General features: G+C 41.7%; 1 protein-coding gene and 2 long non-coding RNA genes across 3 annotated transcripts in view; 2 read left to right on the top strand and 1 right to left on the bottom strand.

Annotated features, from left to right (window-relative positions):
* The first annotated feature begins 58 nt into the window (after window positions 1-58).
* LOC309692839 lies at window positions 59-1,613 on the top strand. Its single transcript, XR_014272485.1, has 2 exons — window positions 59-184; window positions 1,079-1,613. It is a non-coding gene; the product is annotated as an uncharacterized lncRNA (long non-coding RNA).
* The window catches only part of LOC309692833 (inactive tyrosine-protein kinase transmembrane receptor ROR1-like), a 137,181-nt gene continuing 110,882 nt past the window's right edge, over window positions 1,384-27,682 (bottom strand). Inside the window, exons 5-12 of the mRNA XM_082511659.1 lie at window positions 17,676-17,803; window positions 16,159-16,476; window positions 15,832-16,077; window positions 15,525-15,727; window positions 6,130-6,309; window positions 5,229-5,456; window positions 4,663-5,027; window positions 1,384-4,464 (exon numbers count right to left, since the gene is read on the bottom strand). Of these exons, the coding sequence (XP_082367785.1) occupies window positions 3,768-4,464; window positions 4,663-5,027; window positions 5,229-5,456; window positions 6,130-6,309; window positions 15,525-15,727; window positions 15,832-16,077; window positions 16,159-16,476; window positions 17,676-17,803 (2,365 nt within the window). The 3' untranslated portion in view covers window positions 1,384-3,767. The remainder of the gene's footprint in view (window positions 4,465-4,662; window positions 5,028-5,228; window positions 5,457-6,129; window positions 6,310-15,524; window positions 15,728-15,831; window positions 16,078-16,158; window positions 16,477-17,675; window positions 17,804-27,682) is intronic.
* On the top strand, window positions 11,665-14,632 carry LOC309692834. Its single transcript, XR_014272471.1, has 3 exons — window positions 11,665-11,679; window positions 11,775-14,450; window positions 14,499-14,632. It is a non-coding gene; the product is annotated as an uncharacterized lncRNA (long non-coding RNA).

Here is a 27,682-nt window from a genome sequence, read left to right as displayed (position 1 = left end):
TGCTACCGCTGCTCACAGAACACAATCACAAAACAAACTGTTCCAGAAAATGTTTTGAGCAGTCTGAAAGTCTGCATTGCTGCTAATGACCGACTGTCTTCTCTTTTCCCGCGAACACTCGCAGGCTCATGCTTGACAGGGGGAAGAAAGGACACCTGCACTGCAAAATGGAGCTTCAGTTTTGGTTTGTTTTTTGCATGACTAGTTCATTCAAATGACAGAATACTTATTTAGTTTGTTGGTAATTATATTTTATCTCTGCAAAAGGGAAGAAAAACATTACTAAATATTCTGATAGCATTTTCTGGTCCATGAGTTCATTAACCCTTTCAGGCCTTTAAAGGCAATGAAGCAAAACACCTAGATCAGAGCTGAGCTCTCAGGTTGAACCTGGCAGCGTTGAATGGACAGAAACATAACGTCCTAGAGGTGTTCTAGAACATTTAGGTTAGGTAAGTGTGAAGTGTCAATGATATCAATTGATCCTGGTACCTAATGGCATTCAGAGTCCTGTTGTCTAGGTTGAGCCTGTTGAGGTCATGAATATGCCTCCACAGACCATCACCGACCCACCAGCAAACCGGTTATGCTGAACAATGTTACAGGCAGCATAACATCCTCCACAACTTCTCCAAGCTCTTTCATGTATGTCACATGTGCTCAGGGTGAACCTGCTCTCATCTGTAAAAAGCAATAGATGTGGACCTGCTAATTCAGGTATTCTGAGGCAAATGCTAATCAGACTCCTCTGTGCCAGCAGTGAGCAAAGGGCCCACTAGATGATGTCTGGCCTTCATAAGTCTGTTTCTGATTATCTGGTCAGAGACATCAACACCAGCGGCCTGCTGGAGGTCAGTTTGTAGCTCTGGCAGATACTGCTCCTGCTGATGGAATAACGATCTTGTGCTGTTCTCATAGAGTAGCCTCCTTTCTCCTGGAATGTCCTCCATGCTCGTATGACTTTACTGGCAGACACAGTCTGTATGTCTGTAAATGTAGAACATTACATCTGTTATGACATTCATATGCTGGATGACAGTCACTCTGGTTCACTTATTTTTTTTTTTCCCAATTCAAGGTGAAAGATCTGAATTTGAGCCTGAAAGAAATGAAGTGAAGCAGACAAACACACACCCGGAAAGGCTACACAGGAGCCATTTTTTCATCTTTGACTATTATTTCCAACTGTTTCCAGTTGTGACTACAGTAATCAAACAGCTAAAGGGCCCCACCACTTGGCCAACAGTGGTCACTGCAATTACAAGGCAAAGACATTCAAAACTGTTCTCAGAAATGGTGATTTGGTGGCCCCCAGTGGATTCACATTGCTATTACAAGTCTGTATTCTTAAAACGGATCGATCATACAACAGAAGCAGCGGGATTTACCAAACATTATTTAATAAATGATTTTGCAATACAAAACATCTGTGCAAAAATATTCAGACAAAATACAAAGCCAAGGCCTCTCTTGATCAATATGCATGTAAACCTGTTATGGGTACACTGGCATTGAAATATACATATACTTTTGTTTCTTCTTACCAATAAAAGACAAAAAAAAGGCACTATAATGAATTTTTGCCAAATACAAAAATACCTAAACTTGATTAAGATTCACAGTCTTGTGTACAAGTGGTTTGTGCACTGCTATATTAGTACATAGACTACATAAAAAAAGATGACTGTAGCCACAATGACGGCACCCAATGGTTGAAACCTTCACTTGAGCATTTTCACTTTTATTATTTTATTCTATTAGACTCTGTACACTCATACGGTAGCCATGCCTTATACTATTCTCTGCCTTATTAGCAATTGTCAGTGACAGCATCCTTAACAAAATGAGAAACGTCCTGTATTAAATAAGGCTTCACTGATGTCAAAAATCAAGTGAGAAGTGGACTGGACTGGGGGAGTCGCCCCCTGTTGGCCATCAGTGCAGACTGCGTTGGCCTTGCTTTTTTAAATCTGGAAGCAAAGTCCAGCTTATATATACAGTCTATGTTAGTATTCGTACATCATTTACATTGCTGGGGCTCATGGGTAAAGATGCTTAGGTAGCTCACTCTGCTTTAGATAAATAGAATCACAAAAACACACAGAGAGGAAAGGCATTTGAAAAATACACTCTCAAATGATTTCAAATAGCATGGAAACAAGAGCACACCCTTCATGCTGCTAATAACAGCCAACCAGCTTCACTACTGACCTCTACTCACTTGAATGCTGAGGAAAACTAAAGAGCAGTAGGATTTATAAAGACAACTGAATTTGATTGTGATGCCATTTTTGCAGCTACTTTTTTCTTGTTGCTACATTTCACGTGTCCACTTACTTTACAACTCAGAAATGCACTTTATTCTCTGCATGTCCTCAGTAAAAACAACCCGGATGTGTTATTGCTGTAGTTAAAACATGCACTCAGGAACATTCGCACCCATTGATTGTTGACTTGACACATTACTGCTGGTTTTCTGACTTTTGTTTTTAGGGAATGAAAGAAGCTTCATATTTGGCCTCTCATAAACCATCGTGGATGGCTGAGGCATAGTTTGTGCGGCTACGAAACTGAGACTCACCAAACACACACTTCGTCATCCTTCACTGGGAAACAGACAAAACGGTCAGACTTTTTTTTCAGGTTGTACTTTTTCTGTTAAAAGCTGCACGTGCTGAGCTTTTTTTTTCCCCATCTCCAAAATGAAATCCGTAAAAACTTTCGGAAAAAACATAAAAGACTGTATCCAATCAATTATGCGGCGAATGAAGTGTTTGCCCTGAGAACGGTGTGGGTTAGCTGTGGAAGGAAGCGAGTGCTTTGTGATGTCTTTTGTTCATCTGCAGGGGGCCCTCTTGCCAGCTCTGAAGTTAGATGCGATGTCTCCCGGAGAAACAAAACTGGGGGGCGATGATGAAAAGAAATGATACTTAAAGGGAGGCCGATCAGATAAACTTCTAGCTTCACTGTGTCCGGTCTTCTTGTTGCAGACGTCTCAGACAGCGTGATGAAGTTGGAAAATAAACAAACAAAAAAAAACAAAACACACATTCAGCTGTCATTCTCAAAGGGACTTCTTAGCACCTGCATTAGTACTTTCATAGCTGTTGGCAGCATGGGAATTATGCATGCTAACATAAATGTTACTGATTGGTTTATGAGGGCCAAGGAGGCATCATTTATTGGAGCAGGCCACTGTTGATCGTTTTTATAAAGTTACTCGCCGTTCCAATTCCCTTGTATATTTGATTTTTTGTGTTGACAAGCAAGCCAATGAACTAGTTTAGAAAAAAAGGCACCTGAAAGTCATCACATGAATATCCATGTCTGCCTGACATCCTGTAGGAAAAAGTCCATCGAGTGGGAATTGTTTAGTTTTTTTTTGTCTGATTGGAACACAAACTGTTGAATAAGGCCACGGGAAGAATGTTTTCACCTTTAAAGTGTTTTACTTAATAAAAAGTTCATTTGAATATATATCTTTGTATTTCATTCATTCATTCAGGACCTATGTACTGTATTTACACAGAGGTTAAAATAACATTTTCAAACCATGATAGTAAGTACGCCTCCTGTAAACAGTAAGGCATGACAGAGTCAGACAGCTGCTTATATAGCCTGCTTAGTGTTTCTTGGATACCCAGATGTGTGGCACGCTCCATCTCTGTTGGGTCTCGGTAAGACCAGAGAAGAACTGTGACGCTGCGCCACTGGCTGAAGCGCTAAACGTCTCATATCTGGGATCTAAGCTCAAAGAGGTTGAATATTTACAGGTCTGCAGTGATGACTGAGTCGTTGTACATCAGCACATCAGAGTCAGGGGTAAGCAGTGCTGACGTCTGAGACACGTGGTCCACCATCCCCTTCTGGGAGATTTGTCCGTACACCTGAGCCGACCCTCCGCCGCTCCCCGGCATGATGCAGTGGGACAGCAGCGGCGTGTTGGCGTCATGGTTGGAGCCCGTAGTGGAGGGCACGCCGCTGACGTGACCCGTGCTGGTGGAGCCGCTAGCGCTGCTGGGGGAGCGGCTTTTTGGAGGGGGCAGGTGGTGCTGGATTACCCTAGTAGGCGGAGCTGGGGGTGCAAAGTGAGCTGGGAATGCTGCGTATCCTGGCGGGATTGGGTATCCGTTGACTGGGATAAAGCGCTGGTGGGTTTGGGTCACGGCCATGGGCGTCCATGCTGGAACTGCACCCATCTGTCCCGGCGCGGGAATAGCCTGGGCTGGGTAGAGGTACCCCGCGGCGGCGGCGGCAGCATAGCGTGGGTTGCTAAGGTTGCTGACGGGGCTGGCGCTGAGCGAGGTGGTCTGAGTGGTGGCGTTGCCTCCTCCTCCAGAGGGCGTGCTGGAGCTGGCGTGGGACGACAACCCCTCCCAAGCTCGCAGGCGGGCGTGAATATCCTTGAAGCGCGGCCGACGTGCTGGTCCTTCCTGCCAGCACTCTGTCATCAGACCATAAAACCTAAAAGCCAACAGAGTTATTTCATTACCACAAACAGCAACAATCAGACTGCTTCTAAAACTCTATTTGAATTGAATACACTAAACTAACCCTAATACCAGAGTCCAATAAAGACACTTGCACACTTGAGTTTCACCATTAGCTGGATGCACTATCTTCTTGTATACTTCTCATATTGCACCGGTAATTGCAACATACCTTGGTGGGCAGTCTTCGGGGCAGGGCAGCAGCTGCCTCTTTCTCACCATCTCCATCACTTCCTGGTTCGAGAAACCATAGTAGGGCTGTAGCCCGTAGCTGAAGACCTCCCACAGCACAACTCCAAACGACCAGATGTCCGAGTCTGTGGTGAACTTTCCCGAAGCGACGGCCTCAGGGGGCATCCAGCGGATGGGCAGCACAATTTTAGGCTGGAGGCAGTAGTAGTCTGAGGAGTAGATCTCTCTGGAGAGACCCAGGTCAGAAATCTTGACGTGAAGCTGCTCGCCTACCAAAATGTTCCGAGCTGCGAGGTCCTTGTGAACGCAGAAGTGGCTGGCCAAGTACTCCATCCCAGCAGCCACCTGGTTCACAATATTTAGAAGATGTTTGAAGGAGCAGTGAAAGGTAGACATTAAAACACTGATTTTAATTCAAAGTTTCTACATGAGCGATTAAGATCATCATCAACATTTCATGTAAATGGTTCATGTTTAAATGGAAGGCACAACAGTACTTCTTCCACTACGCTTGTAGCCAACTACGAGGATGTTTTTAGATCCTACCTGTATGGCCATATGCAGAAAATCTCCATGATCCAGGCTGGATTTCACCGTGCCGTCCTCATCGCTGCTACAGCCGACGTCTGAGTGTGGCGAACGCATGATGAGGAACTCGTGGAGGTCACCTTGGGGCAGAAACTCAAACAGCATGCAGACCGGCTGCTCCTGGGTAACCACACCCACCAGGCACACCAAGTTGGGGTGCTGAAGCTCGGTCAGCACTGCGGCCTCCTTTGATGAAGTTGGATAAATAACGGTGAATTTCAAAGAAACAAACAAACAAAAAAAGGTGGCTGGCAGGTTGATTTCAACATTTACTGGAAAAGTGGATATTTACAAAAGATGTGGGAGTTTAATGGAGAAACTGAGTCTGAAACTGTGTGGCTTTGACAGGTGATTATAAGAAGATCACCCAAGCTGGTTTCACAACGGCTCATTGATCACTTTTGAAATTGAGTCGATGGCAGTACCACTTTAAAATGTGGGCACAGTTCAGGTCTGCCTCACTTTCTGTAAACGGAAAGTGAGGATTACGTCTTACACATGCCGACTGCCTCAACCCGCCGTCACATCTAAATTTATCTGGACAACCTTCCACCAAGTTACAGTTTATTTTGGGAGCTATTTCCAGAGAACTCATCTACAGTTGAGCAGTTCAGCCGTCTCCAATCTTTCACTGCGTCTACCTTCTATAGACATACAACAAGCCGTGCTTGAAATCTTGTGGGCCTAGACGCCTTTCCTCTAAGAAAGCATCCACATGTAGTTTTTAGCAATAGGATATTTTAGTGGTACATTTTATTTTCCAACTCTACACAAAGACGACTGATGCGGCTTCATTATTGTATATATATACATTTTTTATGTGTGTTGTAAAAACGGTTAATTTAGAAACATTTCTTACTTGCTGGAAGTCAGCCCACTGCTGGGCATTGGAAATGTCTTTGAGAGTCTTTATGGCCACAAGCTGGGCCTGGTCCATGCCCGGCAGATACAGATGACCTTTGTAGATCTTCCCTAGAGTACATTCTCCGAGCTCCTCCATGAAACGGACGGCTGATAAGGGAAGCTCCTTGGCCTTGCTCTACAGAAAGAAGGAGGAGGAAAAAAATGGTAAGGTGACATCAACAGGTTGAAAACACATTCAACAAAAATGAAATCATTACTTTCTTTGTCGGGTCAGCAGCCTTTCATCACCGCTGTCCTTGTAGGGAAAAGAAAACATGATGTCGCTGCTTTCAATCTGATGTAGGCGAACTGCCTAATATAACACCAAATCCGTGTTTGAATTGTAGAAGAAAAATAAAACTATAGCTCAGAGCTGATAATTCACGCAATCAGACTCAGCCCATTACATCAGCCCCCAAATCGCCCCTTTCACGCCTCTGGAAAGCGATGTGGGAAAATTGCGAAATCTGGCAACATGTCGCAGCTTAAAAATGTCATCTGGCTGACAGGTTAAGCAAAATTTGGGAAGATGAGGCAATTAATTCTCTTCCCAGTAAACCCTAGAATCAGCTGCAACAATAGCAGAAAACAATGTAGCGCTCCCTGTGAGGGATGACTTTGCTTTTTCATCTTTTGGAACTCACTGAGGAGTGCTCTGACTGGAATGCTGGGTTACAGCACATCTAAATCCAACAGGAATGAGCTGGGCTGTGGGGTTAGGACAGGGTCAGGCACGTTTTGGAATTCATTTAAAGTAAATTGCAGTCAATTAAATCCATTTCCTCATTAAGATAAAGAAAACGAATGATTCAAATGGAGAAAATGCGGTTCAGCAGTTTCCCACAAACACCACAGCAGATACACTGTGTAAATGCCATCTGTTAGAAATTAGTCACCTTAATAAGTATATTTAGTGTCAGATTTCTGTGTAAAATAGTTGAGGGGAAAGCAGATCACTTGTTTAAGAATTCATGAGGACTGTTCATAAGATGCCCCCACCTTACCATCTCTCAAAAAAAAACAACCCAAAATCCAGGGAAAATGGCCTTCTTCAAAGGAAAGTTTATAAGAATTTATTTTTTATATTTTATGAGTGATTATTTTTTTATTTTTTAGGGGGCAAAGTCTGTGAGCTACACTTCTGAAAGTGTGAGCACAGACTTTCAAACCTCAGCTCAAGTTAATCCAATTTGGATGTCCGATCTCCAGCAGCAGCTTGGGAGGCCAGTAGAGGAGATGGGACCCACATTTTGTTTACAGCTTCACATGTGCAAAGCACGTAATAGACTTTAAAATGGAGCAAATCAGCTGAACACTTCACAGATATTAAAGCCTGATTATGGGGGAAAAACACATTTTCATCCATCTTCAGTGCGATAAGTCCCAGGTATGATGCCATAACTTTTTTTGAGACTCTTATCCAAAATCTGTGACGGTATTTTAATTTCTCAGTATGAATTTTATTTTTTTAACATAACGTCTTATTACAATGTGTATCTTTCCCCTGATTTTTTCTTCAGGCAAATCTGTGATGTCAGGTTTCTGTGTGTGTCTTCTTTTTTTATTTTGATCATTAAGATTAGTCTTCTTTGCAACCAGAGCATGACCACGGTTGATAATCATACCGACCATCTCATTAGAACAGCACCAACAGATGACGGTGGGGATGTTGGGGACTGAATATTTTTTATATAAAGTCGATGGTGCCAAACTGCCACTCGTATCTATGCTTGGGAAGAGATAAAAGGTGCAGAAAGGTTGGCAGAGATTTCCAGATTCCAGGAACTTTGAGATGAATAATGAAATTCCTCTGTGAGGACACATGCACTCACACACTCACACATGCACACCGTCTGTACGAGCTCTGAGGGGGGTGGTGAGTGTGTGTGTTGTGCATGATGTGAGACACAGATGTTTTTAGTTATGGGTTTTTTTCCCCGCTGTCTTTCCTCCCCACACCCAAACCCTCAGATCCTCCTCACACCACCACAGATTTCTATGTGTGTGTCTAAATGGACTGTCATAGGCAGTAACCCTTGGGTGACCCCCTGCAAGCAAAGCCTGTTAGGTAGCAGCTTAATCCAAGACAAAGCTGCAGATAATGAAAACAGGAAAGAAAGACATTTGACTTAGTAAAACGTCTAAAAGTCGGAATATTTAGCCCATATAAAAAAGTTTTTAAAAGACAGAAATCACACAGCCGCTCCCTTTTATTAAAATTTTCTTGTAGATCTGTAAAATTTAGCTACAAGGCTGAATGGACGCATGAGGGCGGGGCTTTGGTAATCTTTCAGCTGATGGTTATGCAGTCTGCTATATTTCAGAACCAAGTTGGCAACAAAGACCATTTAAAATCAACTGTATAATTCCATGACTGCATGGCTGTCACTCTCCTGTAAACGTAACTCTTTGCAGACACAAGGTCTTCATGTAAACAGCAAGGAGAGACTCCCTTTTTAGGTCAGTGAAACATTTATTCCAGTCCCCCTCCCAAAAAACCCTCAGAAACAAAATAAAGCAAGGATATTAATGGATTCTGACGCATCTGTGACATCTGCAATTCTCTCCGCGGCTCTTCGCTGTAATACTATACGCCTTACCTTGAGCATCAGCTCAAGTGTGCCCAGCAATACATGCTGTCTAGATAAACCCCCAACCCTCCGCCCTCAACCACCACAATTATGTGGAAAAAAAGATGCGCTTACACGACATGACAGGGTGTGCAGCCTTGAAGGCAACATGATACTCATGCTGATGTGAGCTGTGTGTTTTACTGGGAGACCATGATATACATTACAAAAAAGAAAAAAGCTCCAGTGGTATTAGGATGGACAGAAGCATAGCAATGGAAAACTAGATCTACTTCTGAATCGAGAAAAGGTTCCTGAGAAGAGATTTAATTTTCAGTATATAAGAAATTTGGGGCGTTTCTGAAGGTACTGTACCATGTTAGAGCATCTTAACATAGAGTCCTTGAATACTAGGCAGTTGTAGAGGATGAGTTACTCTACTTTAAATGACTCCCACCCCTTATTGGAGGATTTCAGCTTCTTCCTTTGGGACAGAGGTTTGCAGCCCCTAAATGCAGGCGAAGCTTGAAGAAACAGCTTTGTCCAAACTGCTATTTTGTTGTCGTTGTTGTTGTTGTAGCAAATGACACACATGTTTTTTTCTGTATTTTTTAAAAACTGTATTTATTTATTTATTTACTGTACTTATTTCTCTGTTTATGACAGTGCTTTTATCTCCTTTTTGCCATTTTATATCAGTATAGTGTTGTCTAGTTTTAGAAGCTGTGATTAGGACGTCTATTTAAATTTGTTGATTAAAGATCATAATTAGAGATCATAAGCTGCCTTTGATTTAGACATGTCTGATATTTTTGTAAAAACACAAAATAGTGTATATATATGAATATTTTCAAAAAATGCACAGAATGCTCTGTGAGTTCATGACATCATCATAACTGATTTACTGAGCAGCTGAGTTAGAACTTGTCACTCACACACTGAGAAGCACTCACAAACTTTCTGTTTCTAAACAATTTGTTCACTTTTTATCTCAGTCATGCCTGAAAAGACATCAGGTAACTTTTTCCATCGCTTTCGAGATTTGATTCAGAGAAAACGCACAGGTGGAGATGTAAGTAACTAAACATACTCATTCTTGACTTCTCTGCTGTTCAAATGTAAACGTTTCGGAGAGATGTGTTATATTTTGCTGCTTTGCACAGTGTAATTTTTGTGTAAGTCACTGTAGACAGAGCAACTGTCAGCGCTTCACCACAGAGTCCAGGATCCTGGACTTTCACAAAGCTCTGAGCAGTAAGAGAAATGTGTTCTTTCAACAGGCAGACACATCGCATATCGCACAGAGACCCAGAGATTATGCTGTGCGACTCCCACCTTTACCTAAGCAATGCGCAGGCTCTCCACAGAGAGTTCAGAGAAGCAGGAACTTAAGTCCCTGGTTGGATGACCCCTTTTGGAATCAGGAGGACCCTAAAAGAAGTCCGTGTAGCCTCAGCTCTGTAGACACACACACACCAAGTGAGCTGAGGGCCATTCCTCTCATTGACAGTCCTGTTGAGATGACACCGCTCCCTCCAGTTCCTCCACCTCCTCGAGCAGCTTGTCCATCACAATTGCCTGTTTTCTCTGCTAAACATTTAGGAGCAGGTCAGTTCAAAGGTGATGCTTTTCTTTAGTGGTTACACCTGCTGTTAATCAGTTAGTTTAGATTTTAAAATTTGACACTGTAGATTATCTATTTTAATGCTAAATTACACATATTCTTGCTGTCCATTCATTTTATATGCTTTTTTGTAGAAAAAAAAAATCAGGAAGAAAAATGTCTATTGTTGTTTTTTTTAGTAAGATGTCAATTTGTAGTTATTTATTTATTTTTTGTCTAAACAGACACGAAGGTCATTCGTGGAATAAGAGTCTTGACAGTAAAAGACAAATTTGGGCCTATTTTGGAAAAACTGCAGCATTTCCAGGATGGGATTGTAACCTCACCTGGACACACAGTACCAACCAAAACATTTACTGCAGTAAAGCCTTTGACTCCAAAACCTCCAACAGTTCCCATACCGCAAAAACGAGGACCTCGGCTTGGGACGCTGCTGCGCCGTGCAAAAGTCGTCCCTATAGACGGTAAGTGGTTTTCCTCAGTAACTGTAGAAGATGCTGAATAATCAAACTTTAAATTAAGAGATTTTTTAAAAAGATTTTAATGAACAATTAATCACTGCATCATGTACAATGCTTCAAATTAGAAGAAATTACATTTTCTCTTTACTAACCTCGTTGATTATCAGACAAGAAAGCAGACAGTCAGTGCAGTCAGAATAATCCAAGAGAGGGCAGGGTCAAACTCCCGCCTCTAGCTACACCTGTAGAGAGCCTGTCCCACAGCTTTAGTCTGCTGTCTTCAGACGACTGGTAAGAAGCGTAGTAAGGAGACATTAAATACTGCACAGAAACAGTGCTGCATAATGTGGCTGTGTTATTTGTGGTGTTCCTGAAGTCGTGTTCAATGTTGTGTTGTGTAAATACAGGATTAAGAAAAGACAGGGGTTGCAAACTATTCAGTCTCTGGCAAAGCACCACTCGGACATCCTGAAGACTAAACTGCATGAAGTGTGTCTGGTCCTCACTGAGGAGGTATTGCACACTTTATGTTTCTTATATGTGTTTCATGCAGCTAGTTTCCCTTCAAGCGCATACTACAGCCTCAACTGATGATTTTCACTCACATTTTAGGTGAAAAACCAACGCTCAGCAGTAGCCTGTGAGGCCATACATACCATCGATGAGCTCTACATTCAGCTCCAGAAAACAATGGACCCAGAAGTTGAAACAACAGGCCGAGCTCTATTGCTGAAGCTTGCACAGACCAACAACAACTTTCTTCATCAGGAGGTCAATCTGGCACTTGATGCCATGGTGGAAAATTGCAGCCATGGACGGATTCTGAGCGCTCTGTTTAACACAGGACTGACGTAAGAGGAGAGAAGAAGCTGTAGTGATTTTATTAGAAGACATGAAAGAGAGATGATGTTCACTGAGTTGTGTGTCTAATATTGTCCTTGCTCAGCCATCGCTGTGTCGCAGTGAGGAATAGCACAGCTCAACACCTGCACCAGCTGGCTGACAAAGTTGGAGCAGCCGTCATCCTGAAAGCAGGAAGCTTCACTGAAAGGTTTCTAATTGCTGCCTCTAGAATGGCAGGGGATGCTGCACCTGAAGCCAGGTGGGTACTTTTAAATGGGTTTGAAGTGCATCAATGTTTTATTTTCTGTGAGTTTACACAATTAATGACAACTGTAATCTTCCACAGGTACCATGGGCGAACAATCATCAAGAAACTGACCCTTCACAAGGACTTTATGAATTTGTGGATGAAGATTGTCCCTGAAAAAGACAGGCGTCCTGTGGAGAAGAGCCTGAAAAAGGCTAATAATTACAGGCAGCAGGTCAGCATTCAGACTAGGCTCTCCTCTCCAGCAGGGCCTGGGATCCCCAGATGTGACAATGCAAGTCCTGACGAGTACAGAGGAGAAGAGCTACAGTAGCAGCAGCACTCTGAGGCTAAGCTGGGAAAGTGGTTGGAGGTTCAACCATCATGACCACAGACAGTCCCAGTCGCTCTGCAGGAGTAAACTTCTCCATCTTCAGGACTACAAACTATTTCTCTGAAGGACAATATTATTTAGATTTACATTAATTATTATTACATCATTCTTATTATTACATTATTTGTATTATTTCATTATTATTATCACATTTTTAAGATCCTGAATGGACAATGAATGAATAAATCCCTTTTTTTTTCATGTGAATTAAAATGGCACTTTGGTTGGCACATATACAGTTTCTGTTTTTCTGTCAACAAATATTAATACATTCTTAGTTCTCTTGTTTTCGTTTTTAACCCATGATTTTGCATTTTTATCAGGATTCAAAGTCATTTTTATAACATAAAGAAATATTAAATAAATACTAGAAAGTGAAAATTTCAGAAGAAATTTTAAGTGTGTCTATGCTAATCAGTGTAGTTTAGAATAGAATAGAATAGAATTCAACTTTATTGTCATTGCACAGGTACAGGGCAACGAAATGCAGTTGGCATCCATTCAGAAGTGCTTTAGTGATATAGATATATTACAATATATATTAGCAATAATATAGATATGTAAGTATATTACAGAAATGGGTCTATTATGGAATGTTATAATGTACACGGTATGAAGTATGTTGTGAATATTCTATAACTATAAGTATGTACAGGCTGTAGTGAGTACAAGCTATGTACAGGCTATGAACAGGATATAAATATGAAAAACTATACAGAATATGAAATAAATAACTTTACAGAAATAATGGGAACTATGCAAGTTGTAAACAGTTGTAGGATTAAAAATTATCGAATGTACAGGTTTGCCATTCATACGGCTACAGAGAGCAAAACTCAGCAGAGCAGCCATTCTCCACCATGAACTATGGTAAAAACAAACACCGCTCGCACCTCACAGATGACAGCTTACAGTTTTGTGTAAAGATGAGGTGACTTCGTACAGCCCCGATTTGCAGACGCTGTGCACAGAGGTTCATGAGCAGAAGTCCCATTGTACCACGGCAGACCCGACAATGTTTGCATGAACACGCTTTGAAGCATTACGTTATGGACCACTTTTCACACATGGTTGGTGTACCCACACAGCCGGCTGTAGCTTTTCAACTCACAGCCCAACACACACCAAAAAAAAAAACAGCCGAGAGAGCACAGACTTTACGCCCGTGGGTCCACCTCCCCTGCAGCGGCACTGCAGACCACGCCCTGCCACACACATCAAACACGTAAAATAAATATTTATGCACTTTTGCATTCACTTTTTGTTTTTTGTTATTTTTACACAGTGTTCTGAATGATTAACAATGGTCTACAGCCAATCTTGTGTATTAGTATACAAACTTTGGTTGTAAGATTCAGATAACTATTTAATAAAAGGTAAATATTTTATATGAGAGCAAGAAAGAAAAGTATATCTTTGTGTCCCCCTTTCCCTGTTAATGCCCCACCTGGCCCCCTGGCAAAAGCTTTGCTAGATCCGCCCCTGCACAGTTACCAGCTGTCAGCTACACAAAAAAAGGAGCTTGGTGTTATTTGTCTCTCAGAAACAGTTGATAACTTTCCTTCAACTCATTCATGTCACCTAAAAGGTAAACCTGTTTCTCCATCACCAGTTCAGCTCTGATGACTCAGTAAGGACATCTCATGGTTAGGACCAGCCCTTTTTTTTTACAGCTGTGGCTCCAGCAAACATCAGCTGATACTAGAAATTAAAATCAAATGAATTCTAACAACAGCTGATCAAGCTTAAACGTGCTGCTGTTGTTTAGCGCAATAAACAAACAAGAGAAAAGCCGATCATTGATCAGTTTCATGATTGAAGTTTCAACAGGCGAGAGAATGACAGGGGAGGCTGTCATAACGTTCAACATCAGTAACTTAGCGTGCACACAGCTGTCGTGCTAGCTAGCACGCAGAACGAGTTATTGTAACTGTCAGCACAAGGAAAATAAACTACACCTAAACTCGGTTTATATCTGACCCAAATAGAGTGCAGTTCATAACTTCTTACCTGAAATTCAGTTCACCTCACGCTCTGACCGACAGCCGCCTGCTTCTCCTGCCTTCGGTTTCCCTTATCCACGATTGAGCTCCGTTAGCCACCACTGGTCGATCGGCGGCCGCCTCGCCGCCTCATATGTCTCTTTCCCCACATATGAGGGGAAAGAGACATACACCGGTGGCTAGCTGCCCTCTGTTGTAGCTCCGCGTTAGCCACCACCCAACAACTCAGTTATTTTTCCCACATCGACCAGCATCATCGGCCCATATAAACGAAATATAAGTCCACTGAAACACAGACTGTTTGCGAGCGATCGGGGTGGGGGGGGGGGGGGGGGGGGGGTGAAAGGAGTTAGAGCCGCCTCACTGTAAGCGAAGCCCGGGTGCTTTTTAGCTAAGGGTCGCTAGCCGCGCTAGCTAGCTAGCAGCAACACGTAAGAGAACTTGCTAATATGGGATGTCTTGATAAAACGAGCAGCTATTTGAAGTTTACACACCTACATTCTCACCTGAAAATATCTTTAAAGTTTATTTTGTGACCTAGAAACACTAATAAAAAACATATATAAAACGAAGAGGTAGCCGCCATTGTTTTACTCGGCAGAATTGTGGGATATGGAGTTTTCCACCAAGCGGAAAAATAATAATAAGAATAAGAATAATAAAGCCGACGAATAGTAATAAGTGTGCCTCTTGGCATAGGCACACTTAAAAAGATTAATTAAGTGAGAGGACCAAGGATAAGGAGAAGTGTAAGGGAAGGGTGTGGAAAAAGAGACAGTGAGAAATAAACAGGAGGGAGGTGGTGGGCTGCAGTTGAACATTCCTGAACCTGCTGAGCTCTGATGACGGATCTGATGCTTTGTCTGAGACAGGTCGTTTCCACACACACTCAAGCCAGTAACCCCGGCATGCCGTGACATATCCCTAATGACACACAGAGGGCTGTGCCAGTGTTTTGACTCCTTCTGCAGTCTGTTTGCATGCCAAACGACAGCCTCTTTACAGTCATTACACAACAGCGTGATGATGCACTTAGTGTCCACTTCAAAATCGTGAAGTTTACAGTGTTTAATTTTTGCGTTGATATTACATGTAAAAAGTGTTCTATATCTGCAGAAATAAACGGTAATCTGCAGGATTACCAGGAAGGCCCTCCGTCATTTATTCCCCACCCTGAGTGCCATCTGCTGTGACTGTAACGCTCCCTACCTTAGGCTTGTATGCAGTCGCGAGCATGGACATCTCAACGTTCTGGCCGCGGACGGGTTTGGGTTGGCGCGTCACGGGAGGCCTGGAGGACTTCTGGTTGTTGCGGCACACGCAGATGAAGAAGAAGAGCAACGCGATGGCTAAGGGGATTACCACGCTGGGAACCAGGATGTACAAGATCTCAATGCCAGACTCCTTATGGTCTAAACAGATGGGACATCGAGAGAGGGGAATCATGTCATTTCACACGTCACACATGTGTCACAAAGGCAACATCGCAAACTACGATTTAAAACTAGCGTCTCACCACAGAGGGGTATGTCGCAGAGCTCCATTCTGACCCCCTCATCTAGTGTGAAGCACCAGGGGGCCTCGTGTTTGTTCCCTGGGTTGCGGCAGTACGAGTGTCCTCCGTTAAGCTCCGGGTAGCGCACAGCCTGGTAGTTGTGGCTGTGAGGATACTGGGAGTTCCACGGCTGACACTGACGCCCTGACTTGGTTATGCTTACCGTGCCTCTGTAGTCTACCCCACTGTTGTTATAACATTTGTGATCTGGTGGAATATAACAGACAATGATGTTTTAGCAGCGTCAACACAGTAAATCATTACAATTGCCACATGAACATGTCTCACTCTTGTTAATAGGCTCTGTCATAGGGATCCCGATCCTCAGACAGTTGGCGGCCTCGGGGCTGTCGGAAGTAGCCAGGTCATCGCAGTTTGGCAGTTTCAGTCTCTTCAGTATTATCGGGTTGGAGCGGGCGATGATGTACTCGGTTTTACACAAGTCGTTCTCCAGGATCTCGCATTCGTCCTTACAGAGGTCACGGGGTTTGTCGGACCCCGAGCTGCGGTCGCACGTTGGGAAGGCAAAGTGACAGAGGGAAGGGATGGCGAACTGCGAGCAGCGGTCAGACAAATGGTTGGATGTCCCGATCATGGTGAAGGCCGCTGGGAACGAGAGGATTCAATTTCAGTTGCTTGAAAGTTTCTAAATAACGAAGAATTAGGAGACTGAATAAAAACAGAGAATTTCATACTTTAAATGCACGACTCGCGCACAGCGATGCTGTTCACTTATTGCAAACATGTGTATTGCTGCGGCTGTCATTATCACTACGGCGACTACGATGAAGAGGAGACGCGAATAAAAAGCGGCCAAGTGAACCTGACAACCATCCAAATGTTTCTCCAGCACATGTTGCTTGAGTAAAAAGGAACATAAAGATCAGTAAGTGTGACATTAAATTCAAGATGCTGAATCTGGACTCTGATATGATTTACAGTCCTACTGTTGGCCTGTTACGACTCTGTGGCGCCATAAATCTCAATTATCACTCGTCCTTGATGTTTCAGATCAGGCTCTGGATTCATGGCCTGCGTCATTCCCTGAACTGTTGCACGGATATAATCAATAATGACCTCTGAGGACAAACGCATGCATACGCATAAAACAAAAAGCACACACGCTGAGACACAGACGTGTAACAACACTGGAAACAGTGTGTCGGCCACATGTGATTCATACTGAGTGGTGAACTCCCTTTGAACTCTCTAAGTGACGTTCTGCTTCCTTCCTGGAGCATATTAATTATGATTACCTTCTGAAAAATCTGAATTTACACAAAGTTTTTATTGAATTACTACATCTTTTTTATTTTTAGCAGCAAATTATGTCTCTAAAAGAGTTTGGCAGTTTCAGTCTCTTCAGTATTATCAGTATTATCAGTATTATTTGTCTTTTAGAGACAAATTATGTCTCTGAAAGACATAATTTTCTCCCATTTAATTGAATCTACCAAAAATGCAGGTGCCATCTGCCATCAAGAGCAAGGACAGAAGAAGCGGCACTTATTCCAATTTTTCAAACAAAGCATAAAGAAATGACTTTTGGCTCAAGACTTTTGCACAGTACTGTATGCCCTTTGGTCATTGATTGTGTTCAGTTGTCTTTCTTGAATCTGCAGGAACTAAATATTTAGTAACATGGAATCATCTTCATCAAGTTAAGCCTGTACACACAAACTAATCAAACGTTTCTTATGAATGAATATGTATTTATGATGGATGTAGAAGTAAATTTAATCTATTCTCAAAACATTAATTCGATTTGTGTTGGCTCGAAGGAGGTTTAGCCCGCTCAAACTCACCTGTGATCTGGGTCTCAATCTCCCCCTGCATCTGCAGCGAGTCGACAAAAATGCTGCGGTTGCCGATAAAGCGGGCGCAGGCTATGCCTCTGTACGGCTGGCAGAATCCATCTTCAGGAAACCCGTTGCTGAGAGGTCAGAGGGGCGAGAAAGAGAGGGTGCTTTTAAAGTTCGTCTGAACAACATGAATCAATTTCATCGACTCTTTCACAGGAAAACCACTAGAGGTCAGTCTACATTAGCATATCCCACAAGACCAACTAGTTCCACTTCTGTGGAGGGAAAGGCTGCTCCTTGCTGCCTTTGCTTGGCTACAGATCAGGCAAACTCAAAGGCAGATATCTAATACACATAAATGTCCTTATTCACAGTAAACTGCTTTAAGAATTAATATCTCACGTCGGACTTTATTCGTGTTGCGTCAGAGAGTCGTCACTCTGAGCCACAATTTAAAACATATGAAAGGAGAAAGAGAGCAACCTTGTTTCTACAGATATGCAACTCCACTCAGTGAGCTTCTTTTGGGGCATTTCTTTTAATTTCCTCGTTAATGTAACGATTCTTATCCCGCTTAACACAGTCATCATCATCCTCTCCCCTTCCTGTCTCACTCTCTGTGCTTTTTTATTCTTTCTCCATACACACACACACACACACACACACACACACAAAGCCCACGCTCACCGGCAGACCACTCGCTCAGTGTGAGATCACTTTGTCATGCGCTTTAAGTCATACCATATGGGACGTTAAGACCAGGCACAACTGCAATATGTGGTATAGGCGAGTCCACGATGCCACTGCATATATGAAGTATATCCTCATGGTGCAGACCTGCTGCCTGAGTAATGGCGAACAGAAGCAGCTAGACTATGACATTTTTAATATATTTAACTTAAAGTGCAGCCAATCACAGCTAAGACACAGGCCTCAGCTGTGATTGGCTGAACAATAACACCAATAGTCAAACATTTCGACTCTGATAGGTAAGGTGGCCCCGAGAGGTCGATCGGACCGCAGCTTATGAAAACACCAGCAAATAGAAAAATGCTGAAAAAGCACACAAAATAAAACTGAATAAAAACCCCAATAGAAATAGAAAAAAAGTTGCTAATAATCACAAAACAACACACAAATGTTTTTGGGGAGACAATAATGTGACGGAAGAGTTGCACAAATGACAAGCCAACAGTAGATGGCCAATAGCAAACTACCTACAGTATTATATGAAAGTGTGCAATTAAAACAACAATATAACACATAACATTGATGAATCCTCAACTGCTTTTAATGACGCCTCCGTATTTTTTGATTTCTGTCCGTTCTGTGGCTGGTCCATCACATTATTGTGTCCCCAGAAACATTTCTGGATTTTGTTTTTTCTACTTCTGTTTTATTCAACTTCTGTTGTATTTTCTACGCTTTTGCTGCATTTTTCTATTTACTTAGTGTTTCCTTAACTTGCAGTCTGTTTGACCTTTCAGGGCCACCATATATGGGGGTTTAAAAAACACTATTGTGTAGCAGCCTAGTGAGAATTTAACTGCTTCTCTACTTCTTTTGCACATCATTCTTTTATTACAGCTTTACAGAAACGTCACTTTTGCTAATGAGAGTTGGATGGTTTACAAGAGATGGTACAAAGTGCGAAAAGCACTAATTTTACTCCACAAGCTGTAAAAATTGCACACACATTCCCCCATCCTGGTTTGGTGTGAGTGTGAGGTCAGTAGGTTACCTCTCTCTGTGGAGTGTTAAGTGACTGAAGGGCCAAGGTCAGTTAACCCCCTTTCCCTGTCTGTGCAGATCTTAAATGGGCTTTCCAGACATGGACACACACTCACACACACACTCATGCACACACACACACCCACACTCACACACATGACTACCAGGGCAGCGGTCTGCATACTGCCGATTCCTCAGAGATAGGGTAACTTTACAACTTAATGCAGGTTTAAACAGATTTTATCCCCGGAATATGTAATTTCCTACTAAAATATGCAGTAATAATGACTTCATGTTGCGGTGGGCCTGCAGAGGGCTTAGCACCCCTTCAACAAGCCGCAAATGCATAAACTGATACTCCTTTGGATGTTTTTCACCCTTTTGGGGAAGAGCCGCCTGTGTTTAGGTGAAAGCAATAAAGGGAGTGTCTGGTAATTGTAAGCAGTAATAATTGAATAATTTGAGAGACTTACAATTGGTTAGGTTCCTGCCATTTTTGAACGTAATGAAGCGGAACATAAAAAAAGGTAGCTCTGGCATGAGAAAACATACACAAACGGGATAAAGAGCGAGGGCTGGAGTGTGTCCAGGCAACCCAGAGGTTAGTTTGGTTGTGCGTCACAGAGAACGGTGGACACAAACATCCACACTAGCATGAAGCCACACACAGACAAGCAAATGACAAGGGAGAGGAGACGATCCACCGCAGTGCAGCCAGATCCCCGCGGGCAAATTATAACTACTGCAAGTCAGAACGCCCTAAACCAAAGCGGCTCAGCTTGAATCCCAAGTCGCCCTCACTGGGCTTCCTGTATTTTAGCTTCTTTCACTGGTTTCCAAATCAACGGAGCTTCCAAGACCATGTCTAAGAAGATGATTAAAGCATCTCGTCTGGTAGGGAAGGAATGGATAACAGCATGTTCGAAGAGCGATAGACACATCTACGAAAACCTAATCACTGTGAGACATCTGAGGTTTTCCGAAAACCTCTCTCGGTGTTTTCTTGTCCATTTATTTTCTCATGTGTTTGTGTGTGTCAGTGTAAGCTATCCCGAGCAGGGGAAAGCTAAGCGCGGTTGCTATTTGTGTAAACAGTGAATAACTGTTCAGGCCTTTGATTTTACACACTAACGCCACGGGCCCTCTGTATAATGTTTTATAACAGTTAATTACAAAGGGAGCCTTCTCCGTTCCAGACTCGATCTATAATCCAGATATAAACAGAAAGACGAGCCTCACCACAGAGCCTAAACAAGGTGCTGAAGACACTGATGCATTGTCCAATTACATTTTTTCCGACCTCATTATTTATTCAGGGAAGTGCTTGCTGAGCAGCCATGGTCTTTTTCCACCCAACACCCAGGTTAACATCCACAGTATTAAATAGAGACTAGTATTTACCAGACCTGTGTGGTAAATACATTTGCACAATAGGTGTGTAGAAAAGATATAGAGTTCAACTCATTCGATTCATATGTAATTCAAGTATTTATTTACTTTTTTCACGCTCGAAATAAATAAATAGGGAGATGGATATAAATGGAACATCTAGCTCATGTGAGCCACATGAAGCAACCCTGAATTGGACAAATGGAAGACGTTGGATGGGTGGATGGTTGTTGAAGAATGGAAGTACAAAAACACCTACGTACATGTTGTTATTACCTGGTTGGACCCCATTATAACCGTCCTTTCAAAACAGCTTTAATTCTTGGTGGCACAAGATTTTATCCATACTAGCGTGAGAGCATGAAGCAGTTGGTGCACATTTTTCTCACCTTCCACCGCATGCCAAATTGGACTGAGATCTGACAGTGTTGTGTGTCAAAATCCCAGTATATCAGCAGTTTCAGCACATCTAGCACCAACAACCATGCCACAGTCTTTGTTCAGCTTTCTTTTCCATTCCAATGCTTGGTTTGAATTTCTGCAGCTCATCTTGACCATGTCTGCATGGCTAAAGGGTTACTGTCATGATTAGTTATTTGTTAATGACCGGTTGAGCAAGTGTACCTAATAAAGTGGGAGGTGAGTTTTATATAAATTTGAAAGCATCCAATAAGAGAACAAGACTGATCCTATCCATACTAACTATTTTGGCACTGTTATAAAAACCAAGCTAACACTGCTTTATGTTTTCAGTCTCACTCGAAATCCCAAATGTAAATCCACACGGTGGTGCTAGGAGATTGTCAAATACATAAGGTAACATAATCCAACATCTGCATATTATTGCATGGTAATCCATCTAATAGGTGTTGAGATGTTTTAATTTGAACCAATGTGGTAAACCATCAGACTCAAACAGCAGCTCTGGAGTCATTCTGTAAACTAAAATTAGGATTACAAGGAAAAGAACATGGACATATTTACAATATTGTGTCTTGAGCCACTTCAAATTTCTTTATGTTTTGCTAGCAAAATTGGAAATAGGTGCAGGGATATATTAAAACATGTGCAAGCCTACATGGAAATAAAGTATAGAAAGCAAAAACAGAGTTTGTACAATTGTAGTGTGAGAGTCAGTATTTGGTATTTGGCCACCTTTATTTTTCATCACTGCCTGAATTCCCTTTGGCATCTTTCTTATAATTTCTTTAAGTAGTCTTCAGGAATAGTTTTCCTTGAAGGCCATTTAAGTTTTTTGTTTGATGTTGCTTCAGCTAGATAAATGGGAACAATTGCTACAGGCTGCTAGCCCAAAGTTGCAATTTCAAATTGGTACCTTGCGAAGTTTTCGATTATGTTTTGACACAACACTGATTCATCATTTGAGTAAGGTGCCTTTTTATGCTTGAACAAGCCATAGGTCAGCAGTCAGTTGCTTGAACTGGTCAGGTGCACGGACTACACTGTGAAAAAGCAGCCAATGTCCAAACAACTGTGAAAAAGCACCGAGAATCGTTGCTCAAGACCATTTTAATAAACATCACAAGAAAGTCTGGCTCCTAGAAGCAAATTCTAAAGAAATTAGGAGTGGCTCAAAACCTTTGCACTGTACATTTTCAGTTTTTCATAGGCAGAAACACACGTGCTTGGACAATGAAACATATAAACCACAAACTGATGATAGGATGGAGTGGGCTCGTTTTGATGTCTTCTCTCTGATCTCTTGACTAATACTGTGTCAGAACATCAGTACAATGACACAGACACGTTCCGGGATTTAAGGGCTGTGGTTTAACACAAACATAGAATTATCAGGAAAGGGAGAGTTTTCAGTTAAGGAAGAATGTTAAAAAATGTTGAGTCAACTCTGAATATCTCTAATAAGTTGTTCAATCTGGATTTTTTAAACCATATTCATCAAAACGTCCAAAGTTCTCAGGATTTCCACAGATTCCGCAAACTCTCCCAGTTCCACTTTCCAATGTGATGACTCGTCTTCACTCTTATCTGCTTTAACTTTTCCGTGACGATTTTTATTCATTAGTGGGACACATGGCAGTGAAGATAACTGTCCGACCAATGAACACAGAACATGAACACAGCTCAAAAAGGCTGTGACACGAATGAGCACACACTTTCTTTACTCCAGAATATGACAAGCGGCCTCGTCCTGGTCTCATTTGAGGATTAAACTTTGGTGTAGGGTTCTGATAATGAAAGAAACCTTTAAGCCTTGAGGATATAAGCTCGAGTGTTTCCCCATAAGAAGTCCGTGATGATGGGTTTGTGCTGAGTTGTGGGGTAAAGGGATGTGAATCTCAATGCTCTTTGTTGGAGCATGCTATGGAAAGGAAAGGATTTGAGGATGATGAGAAGGGGGAGGGAAATCCTGATGACACTTTAGATTTTAGGGTTTTGTTTCCATTAGCTGCTCTGGGTGCTGAGTGAAGAGGAGATGAGCTGCTAGCAACATGAGGTCACAGCTGTTGTATCCTGATTAGGGATGCCCCTAAACTAGTTTTTATTTAATCACTCTCATCCTGGTTTGACAGGAATAATAAATGCTTTGACAGAATCAGGAGGTCTAACATGACCAATAACTTTTTGCTGCTCTAAACCTGCAAATTTAGTTGATAATGTACCTTTTTGTTACCAACCCATTATACATATTACGTTGTATAAATTCATAATTGTCATGTAAAAGAAGCCAAAGTGCAATGATGTGCAAATCATCTAAAGAGAGTCAGAAAAGAAGGTGACTGGTTGGATATGCCCAGTAAAGCTCATGAGTTGTATTGTATCACTTGAATACAACTGTTTGCAAATTTATGTGTTAGACGCTATGTATGTTTGCAACAGATTAAAGATGCCCAACAACAAATCAGACGGCACTTGTGCATCTGGAGATGCACAAGTGCATCTAAGTCTCCGTTTTTCAATTTGTCTGTGCAGCAGGTGAAATCTACACGCATTCGTCAGCATGTTGGGCTCTCTCCATTGGTGTGCACTCGTGATTTCATTATCACAGTAGGGCTGTGTAATGATCTCTTACTGACAGGGAGCCAAAATGGCCACCAGAGGCTGAGGCTGACTGGGATCTGTGGCTGCCAGTGGCCCGTGACCACACTGGGAATGAACAGCAAGTGAGGGCAAACTGAGGCACTGCATCAGGATACAATGGAGAGAGAAGGCCCTCTTGGTCATCATGTTACTGCTGCTCGCTGACTGCAACAATAGAGGCTTCTGTCAGAGAGAAGGAAACTAACAGAGCGCTAAGAGAAGAAGGATGTAAGAACAAACATGAGGGATTAATTTGAGCTGGTGTGCATTTTTTTAAAAAGGGAAAAAAATAAGGAGGCTTCTCTGAAAACAAAATCAAAATCACAGTTTTTTTCCATCCAGCATAGCAAAACTTTGGTAGTATGGTCGAAACTGCCTGAATGCTAAGCTTGATTAATATAGCCATCAGTATGAGGGTTTATTGGGTGCCAAAACCATGAATGAAGCTTTATAATACTAGGAGGAAGAAGGTTTCTTCTTCTGTGGTTTTGTATCACAGTATTAATATAAACAGTAACGGGGTAAACAGTACAAATGGGGAATTCAGTGTCTGCCGTTTACAGATGATCCAGCTGTTATTTTACTGCCTGCCTGGCTACCCACTCAGTCTGGTATCATTTAAATAAATGGGGAGGCTGCACTTTTAAGCACACAGACAGTGGGTCTAAGGCAAAGTGTATAAAACATGGATGTGTCACTGGTTTGGTTTGTGGACTACTGTTTTGGAGCCTCTATGGCCTTTTAAGAGACAAGTAACCAAACACTGGAGTGACCATATAAGCTGTGAGCTAATGCTAGCTAGGTTAAAAAGGATGATGCAGTGGAAACCAGCTAATTATGTGCTAATATATAAAAAAATCTCTCTCTCTAGATATTTATCTCACTGCGACTGTAACCGGGGTTTAGACATTAGAATTCTCTCCTAATGAGTCATATTTAAGGTGTAGCATCTGTGCTCCACTGACCAGCAGAAAGGGTACACTTCTGAAGAGACCAGGTGCCAAAGAATCAAAACCAGACATTTTGGAAAACTGTGAACAACTTCACTTTAAAAAAATTTCCTCTTTTACAAGAGCAACTTTGTATCAATAAATATGGAAGAAGAGTGTTGTTTACATAAAACAATGAAATAAGACAACAAAATAGAGAATTATTCCGAAACAAAGTTAGTTACTCAGTGGCTTTGACCCTTTGAATATTTTTACTCTGGCTTCATTTTTCAGTCTCATTGCTTATCACTTGGTCTGAACATAGTCTACAGTCGCAGTCTTTGTTTCTCTGCTAATGCCAAATATAGAATTCTTGCACATACTTCAACTGATTTTTACTGAAAAGCCAGTGCAGTGATTAGTGACTTTGAAAAATAAAAGCTAAAGCTTTCATTAAGCTGTCTGTTTGAATAACTCTTGAATTGAGATAAAACCTAGAAAATTATTTTTGTAAAACACTTCACTGAATGCAACTTAGATACTTATCTTATCTATAATAACGCAAAAATGACTCCCAGATATAGATGCTGGTGTTGCACTGCGCTCTGCTATAAGACCCAGAAAAGTTTAATACAAGAGTTCAACATGCAGGAAAGGAACCGACATCAATCCCATCACTCCTCACAAAACTCCTGACCTGGTGACATCACTTTCCCAGAGGGCAGAAGGGACTCAGAGGTCCTGGAGGGTGGAGGGTTTGGGCAGTGAAGGTGTCAATCTGTCTGTCAATTAGGAGTATAGGAGGCAATATGTCTGCTTAAGCCTGACATAAACCCAGTGGTTTTTCGGCAGACGCATACATACAAACAAACAGAGCTCAGGGGTCACAGAGTCGAATTTGCTGCCTGAGGAGGAGAGGGCTGGAGGGTTTTCGCTTGAATAGCCACATGAATGCCTTAGCAAAAACTATAACCCAAAGCAAAGGAAAGTAAAGGAAAAAGTGTGATGAAGAACATTAAAAGGAGGGTCAAAGATTAATAAAATACAAAATACAAAGAACCTGGCAGCTCTGATATCTGAAAAATAGAAATGTTGATAATTTTCAGAACATCTAAAGTCGTTTAAGCAGGAAGGACCAGCAAAATGGGAAAACAGCCTTATAATGTTTGACTTCCATGTAACAAAAAATTAGGGCTCTGAATTCCAAACTGTCAGTCGAGTATAACAAATACATCAGTTCGTAATTTATTTTCGTAAGAGGTCTTCTCCCCCCGGAGAGCTATTACAAATTTTATTCTTGTTTTCCATATCTCTGTTGCAAATAGATTCCTGACTTTATCTTTTTTCTTAATAGCATTCCTTGAATTGACTCCAGGCTGCCAGCAAACATCCGTGTGGAAACAATAATGACGATTGAAGAAAGGAAAGCAGAAAATAAAGAAGAGTGAAACAAGACTGCCAGGAGCAAACCTGCTTCTACCCCCCGACACACAGATATACACACACACACACACACACAGATATATACACACACACTTTTGTGCATGATTTACGACAGCTTATAGCCTAGATCACAGATCCCAATCTGAACACACAGAGACAGACACTTAAAAAAGACAGGAGGACACATGTTTTGGCTAACTGGCTACTGACGGTGCTTAAGGAACAAGAATGTGCATGTTTGAACACAAGCACGGCTTCCTGAGGAAACTGAAATAATCCTTGATGAGAGCGAGTAAGAATCACAAAAGACACGGAGAAAGGTAACACTGTTGTGAAGCTCATAAATAATCCGTCTTTAAACACACTGGGGACTGTATGACAGAGAAAACACACAAAAAGACTTATGTTCAGTTTAAGGACATCCACCTTAAACGACATTCCTGTAACTAAACAAAGCTTCTAATGAACTGCTGACAGTATCTTCTGTATGCCTTTGTCCACTGGATACATTTTCTGCAATTCCCACGGAAAAAAAAGCATTACAAATGATAACACACTTTATTTATATAGCACCTTTAAAAGCAGTTTACAAAGTGATTTGCCAAAAGTGCAAAGCACTTTAGAAAGGTAGAAAGGTTTCAGGTGAAAAGGAAGGTGAAACTTAAAATTATATCTACTGCAATGTAAAAAAACCCAAACAAACCCTAACATCATTAACCCTTTCAAAATTCGCACTAGCGAAATGAAAATGTCAGGGAGCTATACCTGAGCCTGTGACTTTAAACACGGTTCTGGGGGTTAGAAAGATAGTCTAAGAAACACATTTGAGAAAAGGGATACTCTTCAACTGCATGTTGATAACAGATGTCATAAAATACATGTAGATTTTTTCTTTCTTTTCTTTTACAGCCTCTTTTTAATTTACTGCTGGATATATTCAGTCCGGGTGCGGTGTTGAATTTGGCTCTTTGTCCTTGTAGGAGGTGATAGAGTGAACAAAGGTGCAGCATGTTTGATTAACAATGAAGACCAGATCCTCTGTGCTAAAGTTTGCAGTAAGAGCAGTTAAAAGGAAACAACAGTAAAAAGTGTCAGAAATCAATATGCAAAATACTGGATTTTGATCCCAGTCACTGAAAATATATCTTTGGTTCACTTTATAAATTTCTTTTTAGGATGAATGAACAATTATTACCCAATGTGATCAGGTGGAACCCCCTTTCCTTTGCTATACACATCAGTCGTGTTGCTGTTTCTCGACACATTTTACATTCAGAGTATCCAGGCATTTTGTCTGGAGTTCCTGGGAACTACAGGCAAGTAGTAATATGTTGATGAAACTGAAGCACACAACCAAGCTTAAGGAATGTGAGTACAACAGAAAATATTTATTGGAATGCTCCAGCCATAATAGTACAATATTCACCTGCTGTGTGACAACCGGTGTAAAGCACAAAT

The sequence above is a fragment of the Aulonocara stuartgranti genome (genome assembly GCF_965226115.1).
Source record: "Aulonocara stuartgranti genome assembly, chromosome: 17".
NCBI lineage: Eukaryota > Metazoa > Chordata > Actinopteri > Cichliformes > Cichlidae > Aulonocara > Aulonocara stuartgranti.
The sequence above is the reverse complement of the archived record's forward strand: the minus strand, read 5'-3'. Positions and strand labels throughout refer to the sequence as shown.